General features: G+C 69.9%; 1 protein-coding gene across 1 annotated transcript; it reads left to right on the forward strand.

The window, feature by feature from the left end:
* The first annotated feature begins 1,208 nt into the window (after positions 1–1,208).
* On the forward strand, positions 1,209–4,522 carry LOC137467157 (3-beta-hydroxysteroid-Delta(8),Delta(7)-isomerase-like). Its single transcript, XM_068178709.1, is given in 6 exon segments — positions 1,209–1,479; positions 1,481–1,589; positions 2,983–3,019; positions 3,112–3,179; positions 3,182–3,241; positions 4,244–4,522. Coding segments are annotated over 6 exon segments (690 nt in total). The 5' UTR covers positions 1,209–1,272; the 3' UTR covers positions 4,453–4,522.
* The last annotated feature ends 3,546 nt before the right edge of the window (positions 4,523–8,068 follow it).

Here is an 8,068-nt window from a genome sequence, read left to right on the forward strand (position 1 = left end):
GGCTCATCTAAAATATGGGGGGGGCTCATATAAAATATGGGGGGGGGGCTCATATAAATCGGGGGGCTCATAAAATATGGGGGGGGCTCATATAAAATCTGGGGGGGCTCATATAAAATCTGGGGGATCATATAAAATATGGGGGGGGCTCCTATAAAATATGGGGGGGGCTCATATAAAATCGGGGGGGCTCCTATAAAATATTGGGGGTCTCCAATAAAATATGGGGGGGGCTCATATAAAATATATGGGGGGCTCATATAAAATATGGGGGGGTCATATAAAATCTGGAGGGGCTCATATAAAATATGGGGGGCTCATATAAAATATTGGGGGGCTCATATAAAATATGGGGGGGCTCATATAAAATCGGGGGGGGCTCATATAAAATCTGGGGGGGGGCTTCACATGGGTCCCATACAGCTGGGGGGGGGGATGTAATTGGGGAGGGGTCCTTGGGGTCCCTAATTAATTTAAGAGGGGTAATTTAATTTTGGGGGGGTCTTTGGGGGTCCCTAAATAATTGGGGTGGGGTCCTTGGGGTCCCTAATTAATTTGGGGGAGGTCCTTGGGGCCCCCTATAGAATTTAGGGGGGGGGGGTCCTTGGGGTCCCTAATTAATTTGGGGGGGGTTATATAATTTGGGGTGGGGTCTTAAGGGTCCCTAATTAATTTGGGGGTTGCTCGGGGCCCCTATGAATTTTGGGGGGGTCTTTGGGGGTCCCTGTATAATCTGGGGGGGGGTCTCTGGGCCCCTTTAAAAGGGGGGGGTCCCCCCCTATAGAGCACAGGAGCCACGCCCACTTCGTGCGAGACCACGCCTCCTTGGGCGGGGCATAAACCTCGCGAGGCCACGCCCCCTGGCCCCACATCTCCCCAGCGGCGGGCGCGGCCAATCAGCGGCGGGCAGAGGCGGGCGGGGCGCTCTCCTATTGGCCGGCCTTGAGACGGCGCGTTCCTATTGGCCGCGTGGGCGGCGCGGGGGGGGCGGGGCGAGGCGCGGCGCGCGGCGGCGGCGGCGGCGGGAGCGGCGCGAGAGCGGCTGAGGTGAGCGGGGCCGGGGCGGCGGCGGGGCCGGGGCTCCGCGGGATCCGCGCCCGGGGCGGGCGGGGAAGGCCCCGCGCGGTGCCGGGGGAGCGCGGGGGAGCCGCGCAGGGCGCGGGGAGGCGCGGGCGGTGCCGCCGTTCCCCGTTCTCCGGCCGGGCCTCGCCTCGCCGCGCTCACTTCCGCCCTCCCCTCACGCACTCCCCGCAGGGCGGCGGCGGTGTTGCCATGGAGACGAGCGCGCATCCCTATTGGCCGCGCGCGCTGGCGTTGCCGGGTTACGTGGCGGGCGCGCGGCCCGCCTGGCAGTGCGCAGGCGCGGTGGCGGCGGCGGCGGCGGCGCTGCTGGCGCTGGGCTGGGCCCTGGGCGGGGCAGGGGGCGGGGCCAAGGGCGTGGCCAAGGGCGTGGCCAAGCGGAGCCCCGCCCGCCGGCTGGGTCCTGGGCTGGTTCCTGCTGTGCACCGGCATCCACGGCGTCCTGGAGGGGTACTTCAGCCTCCGGCACCGGGAGCTGCCCGCCGACACCGGGCTGCTGGCCGACGTCTGTGAGCACCGCCGGGGGTCGCCGGGCCACCTGCGGGGGGGGCTGGGGGCGCTGCGGTGGCGCTGGCTTGTGTGGGTGGCTTTGGGGAGGGGTCTCAGGGGGTAGCAGGGGGCACTGGGAATGTGGGGAGGGGTCTCAGGGGGCAATGGAGGGGCACTGGGAATGTGGGGGAGGGGTCTCAGGGGGCACTGGGCATGTGGGGAGGGGTCTCAGGGGGCAATGGAGGGGCACTGGGCATGTGGGGAGGGGTCTCAGGGGGCACTGGAGGGGCACTGGGAATGTGGGGAGGGGTCTTAGGGGGCAGCAAGGGGTCCTGAATGTTGCCTGGACACGTGGGGAGGGGTCTCAATGGCATCTGAGGGGTCCCTGGGCATTTAAGGAGGGGTCCCAGGGCACCAGGGGGCACTGGAGGGTCCCTGAATATGTGGGGAGGGGGTCCCTGGGCACACGGGGGCACTGGAGGGTCCCTGGATACGTGGGGAGGGGTCCCAAGGGCACCAGGGGGCACTGGAGGGTCCCCTGGATATGTGGGGAGGGGTCTCAGGGGGCACTGGAGGGTCCCTGGATATGTGGGGGAGGGGTCTCAGGGGCACTGGAGGGTCCCTGGATATGTGGGGAGGGGTCCCAAGGGCACCAGGGGGCACTGGAGGGTCCCTGGATATGTGGGGAGGGGTCCCAAGGGCACCAGGGGGCACTGGAGGGTCCCCTGGATATGTGGGGAGGGGTCCCAAAGGCACCGGGGGCACTGGAGGGTCCCTGGATATGTGGGGAGGGGTCCCTGGGCACACGGGGGTACTGGAGGGTCCCTGGATATGTGGGGAGGGGTCCCTGGGCACACGGGGGCACTGGAGGGTCCCTGGGCATTTGAGGAGGGGTCCCTGGGCACACGGAGGGTCCCTGGATATGTGGGGAGGGGTCCCTGGGCACACGGGGGCACTGGAGGGTCCCTGGGCATTTGAGGAGGGGTCCCTGGGCACACGGAGGGTCCCTGGATATGTGGGGAGGGGTCCCTGGGCACACGGGGGCACTGGAGGGTCCCTGGATATTGTGGGGAGGGGTCTCAGGGGTTAGCAGGGGGCACTGGAGGGGGATTGGGTGCGTGGGGAGGGGTCCCTGGGCACTGGAGGGTCCCTGGATATGTGGGGAGGGGTCCCAAGGGCACCAGGGGGCACTGGAGGGTCCCTGGATATGTGGGGAGGGGTCTCAGGGGGCACTGGAGGGGCACTGGGCATGTGGGGAGGGGTCTCAGGGGGCACTGGAGGGTCCCTGGATATGTGGGGAGGGGTCCCTGGGCAGGGGGACAGCGGGTGCTGGGTGTCCCCTGGGGGGGTGGGGTGGGTGTCCCGTGTCCCCTCCCCTCCCCCCTCCCCGGTGACCCCTCCCCAAATTGCCAGGGAAGGAATACGCCAAGGCCGACAGCCGCTACATGACGTGAGTTGGGGGCGCGGGGCCGTGGGGAGGGGGGTGGCCGTGTCCCCGGGGGTCCCCGGGTGACCCCTCCCCATCGGGGTGTCCCCCGGCAGGAGCGATGACTTCACGGTTGCCATGGAGACGGTGACGGCCTGGGCCTGGGGTCCCCTGAGCTTCCTCACCTCCTCGCCCTCCTGCGGCAGCACCCGGCGCGCTTCATCCTGCAGCTCGTGGTGTCCCTGGGTACGGCCTGGCCATGTGTCACCGGTGCCACCGGTGCCACCATCCCCGTGTCACCGGTGTCACCATCCCCATGTCACCAGTGCCACCATCCCTGTGTCACCAGTGTCACCATCCCCGTGTCACCGGTGCCACCGTCCCCGTGTCACCGTCCCCGTGTCACCGGTGTCACCATCCCCATGTCACCGGTGTCACCATCCCCATGTCACCAGTGCCACCATCCCTGTGTCACCAGTGTCACCATCCCCGTGTCACCGGTGCCACCGTCCCTGTGTCACCGTCCCGTGTCACCGGTGTCACCATCCCTGTCCCTGTCCCAGTCTGTCCTTGTCCCTATCCCAGCCTGTCCCTGTCCCCATCCCCATCCCTGTCCCTATCCCAGCCTGTCCCTGACTGTCCCTGTCCCTGTCCCTGTCCCAGCCTGTCCCTGTCCCCGTCCCTGTCCCCGTCCATCCCTGTCCCCTTCCCTGTCCCAGCCTGTCCCTGACTGTCCCCCGTCCCTGTCCCCATCCCCAGCCCTGTCCCTGTCCTGTCCCCATCCCTGTCCCTATCCCAGCCTGTCCCTGTCCCCAGTCTGTCCCTGTCCCAGCCTGTCCCAGCCTGTCCCCATCCCCATCCCTGTCCCTGTCCCCATCCCTTTCCCTGTCCCAGCCTGTCCCTGTCCCCATCCCTGTCCCTGTCCCAGTCTGTCCCTGACTGTCCCCGTCCCTGTCCCAGTCTGTCCCCGTCCTGTCCCCATCCCTGTCTGTGTCCCCATCCCTGTCTGTGTCCCCATCCCTGTCCCCATCCCTGTCTGTGTCCCCATCCCTGTCCCCATCCCTGTCTGTGTCCCCATCCCTGTCCCCATCCCTGTCCCCGTCCCTGTCCCTGTCCCAGCCTGTCCCTGACTGTCCCCGTCCCTGTCCCCATCCCTGTCCCTGTCCCTGTCCCAGTCTGTCCCTGTCCCCGTCCCCCGTCCCTGTCCCTGTCCCAGCCCGTCCCTGACTGTCCCCGTCCCTGTGCCAGGCCAGCTGTACGGTGACGTGCTGTACTTCGCCACGGCGGCGCGGGCGGGCTGGGCGCACAGCGACCCGCACCCCTTCTACTTCTGGGGTTACTTCGTGGGGCTCAACGCGCTCTGGCTGCTCGTGCCCGGCCTGCTGCTGCTGGACGCCGGCCACCAGCTGGCCACGGCCCAGCGCGGCCACGACCGGCCCCGCCACAAGGCCCACTGAGGAGAGAGACCCCCCTGGGACGAGGGACCCCCCCCCCGGGGCTGAGGGACCCCCACAGAGACACCCCCCCCCGGGCTGAGAGACCCCTCCTGGGGCTGAGAGACCCCCCAAGAGACCACGGCCAAGCTGAGGGACCCCCCCCAGGGGCTGAGGGACCCCCCTGGGGCTGAGGGACCCCCCCTGGGGCTGAGGGACCCCCCCAGGGCTAAGGGACCCCCCTGGGGCTGAGGGGACCCCCCCCCAAAGACCACCCCCAAGCTAAAGGGACCCCCCCAGGGGCTGAGGGACCCCCCCCCTGGGGCTGAGGGATGCCTCCAGAGTCGCCCCCCCAAGCTGAGGGACCCCCACACCGGCTGAGGGACCCCCCCTGGGGCTGAGGGACCCCCACAGAGACCCCCCCAAGCTAAAGGGACCCCCCCCCTGGGGCTGAGGGACCCCTCCAGAGTCGCCCCCCAAGCTGAGGGACCCCCACACTGGGCTGAGGGACCCCCCCTGGGGCTGAGGGACCCCCCCAAAGACCACCCCCAAGCTAAAGGGACCCCCCCCCGGGGCTGAGGGACCCTCCCCGGGGCTGAGGGACCCCCTCCAGAGACCCCCCCCAAGCTAAAGGGACCCCCCCTGAGGCTGAGGGACCCCCACGAGACCCCTCCCCAAGCTAAAGGGAACCCCCCCCTGGGGCTGAGGGACCCCTCCAGAGGACACCCCCAAGCTAAAGGGACCCCCCCAGGGGCTGAGGGACCCCCCTGGGGCTGAGGGACCCCCACGAGACCCCCCCCCAAGCTAAAGGGACCCCCCCTGGGGCTGAGGGACCCCCCTGGGGCTGAGGGACCCCCCCCCTGGGGCTGAGGGACCCCCCTCCAAAAGACTGCCCCCAGACTCAGAGACCCCCCCGAGACCCCCTCCCCCAGCCCAAGGGACCCCCCCGAGGGGGGGGTTCAGCACCGGGAGGGTCCCCGGAGGTGAATTTTGGGACCCCCCCGAAAGCTCAGGGAGAGCGGTTGGAGCCACCCCCCCCCCCCACCGTGTTCCCCATGGGGGTCCCCCTCTCGTTTTTGGGGGTGTCAGCTTCATTCTCGGGGTCGCCTCCTCATTTTTTGGGGGTCCCTTTCCCGAATTTGGGGGTCCCCACCTCGTTTTTTGGGGGCGTGCCGTGGGAAGGACGCTCGTTCCTGGGGGGCAGGGATGGGTTTTAATAAAGGAGCTGGAAATGGAGCTCAGGGTCTGCATTTGGGGGGGGTCCTGAGGGGTTTTTTTGGGGGGTCCTGGTGAGTTTTGGGGGGTCCTGAGGGGGTTTTTGGTGGGTTCTGGAGGGATTTGGGGGGTCCTAGTGGGTTTTGGGGGGGTCCTGGAGGGATTTGGGGGGGTCCTCGTGAGTTTTGGGGGGTCCTGAGGAGTTTTTGGGGGGTCCTGGAGGGATTTGGGGTTGTCCTGGTGGGTTTTGGAGGGGTGCTGGTGGGTTTTGGGGGGGTCCTGAGGGGTTTTTGGGGGGCTTCGGGGGGGTCCAGGCACGTGTTTGGGGTTCCTTCAGGGTTTTGGGGTTCCTGGGGGGTTTTGGGGGGGTTTGAACCACGTGGGAGGGCGGGGAAGGGGCGGGGTTTGCGGGAGATTGACAGAAGGAGGGTGGGGTTAGCAGGGGGCGCGGGTCTCAGCTGGGCTCCGCCCCTGCCGCGCCTGAGCCAATAGGAAATTAGGTCGCTTGCTGCAGCCAATAAGAGAGCGATGTGGGCGGGGTTAAGGCTCGCGCCAATCAGCGCTCGGCCTCTCCCCGCTGCTCCCTCCCAGCGATGATTGACGTGCCACCACCCAATCAGCGCTCACGTTTACTTCGAGCCGCCCCTCCCCTCTCCTCTCAACCAGCACCTCCGCCAGCCAATCAGCTCTCTCCCCTCCTCACCTCCCACCCCCCAAAACCAACCAATCACCTCCCTCCCTGCCCGCCTCACCCAATCCCCGCTCTCCCCCGCCATCACCATGGCAACCCCCATCCCGCCTCCCCTCCCGGAGGCGGAGGGCAGAAAGGCGGGACTTCCGCCGCCCTCGGGGCCAATCACAGCGCGCCGCCTCGGGCGCCGGCCAATGGCGCGGCGCGGCGCGGGCGAGGCGGAAGCGCGCGCGGGGTCGGAGGTCGCGGCTGTTGATGTTGACACGGCCCCGGCGCCCGCAGCGCCCGCGGCCCCTCAGCGCCGGGGGGGGCCCCAGCGCCCCCCCGCCCACGGCCCCCCCCGCCCCCCGCGCCCCGCCGCCGGCCCCCGGCCCGCCCCGAGCCCCGCGCCGCCCCCCCCGCCCCATGCGCGCCCCGCCATGACGATCCTCCCGAAGAAGAAGCCGGTACCGGCGCCCGACGGTGATGGCGATTCCGGCCCGGACGCGGGGCCCGAGCGCGGAGCGGACGCGGGGCCCGAGCGAGGCCCGGAGGCGTGGGCGAACCCGGCGGCCCCGGCGTGGGGGGGGCCGCGGCCTCGCGCCTCGCCGCCGCCGCCGCTGCGGGGGCTGGGCCGGGCTGCCCGGAGCCGCCGGGTCCCCCCCGCCCGCAGGGCCCGGCGGGCCCGGGAACGGCGGGCCCGGCTCCGCCGACGGCCCGCGGCGCTGCTGGGGCTGGAGGCGGCGGCGCTGGGGCTGCCCGAGCCCCGCGGGCCCGGCTGCGGCGGCGGCGGAGGCGGCGGCCCCGGGCACAGCAAGCGGCGGCGGCGCGGCGGGGCCGGGGCCCAGCGGGGGCCCCGCGGGGTCGGGCCCCGGCGGGATCGGGCTGGGCATGGGGCTGGGCCCCGGCTGCGGCAGCCCCGGGCCCGACGAGGCGGGAGGAGGCTACAACAGCGAGGATGAGTACGAGGCCGGCAGGGTGGAGATGGACCCGGCCACGGCCCGAGCAGGTGCGGGGACACCGGGGAGACACCGGGGAGACACCGAGGAGGACCCGGGGGGACCGGGGGACATCGAGGGGACACACCGGGGGCGGGCAGCGGGGGACAGCGCGGGGGCATCTGGGGACACCGGGGAGGGGGGACATCATACCGGGGGGACATCAGTGAGCCCCGAGGGGACCGGGGGACACCGGGGGTCCCGCCGGGGTTCGGTGGCCCCGTGCAGGGTCGTCGTCGTCCCCTTTTTGCCGCCGTTTGTCCCCAAAACGTCGCCGTGTTTGCTCCCCCGTTTTGGGACCCTTCCCTGTCCCCCAAGTTTTTCCCGACCGCCCTCCCCCCCCCATTGCCCGGTGTCCCCTCTTGGTGACACCCCCGGATCCCTCCCAAGGGACCCCCGGGACCCCCCAAGTCCCTGAAGGACCCCCCCCCCAGCTCCCAAGGACCCCCCTGAGCCCCCTCGGTGACCCCCACCCCTCATCCCCTGCGGCCTCCCTCAGCTCCCCCCATCCCGTAACCCCCCCAAATGACCGGGGACCCCCCCAGGGACCCCCCCCCCCATCCCCAAGGACCCCCCCCCCGGATCCCCCTTTTTTCTCCCCCTCTGCCCCTTTGTGACCCCCACCCCTCATTCCTTGTGGCTCCCTCAGCTCCCCCCATTTCATACCCCCCCCCCAAATGCCCCCAGGGACCCCCCCAAGTCCCCCAGGGACCCCCCCTAGAACCCCCCAAGTCCCTGAAGGACCCCCCCTGAACCC

Source organism: Anomalospiza imberbis, unplaced genomic scaffold (assembly GCF_031753505.1).
Source record: "Anomalospiza imberbis isolate Cuckoo-Finch-1a 21T00152 unplaced genomic scaffold, ASM3175350v1 scaffold_52, whole genome shotgun sequence".
Lineage (NCBI taxonomy): Eukaryota > Metazoa > Chordata > Aves > Passeriformes > Viduidae > Anomalospiza > Anomalospiza imberbis.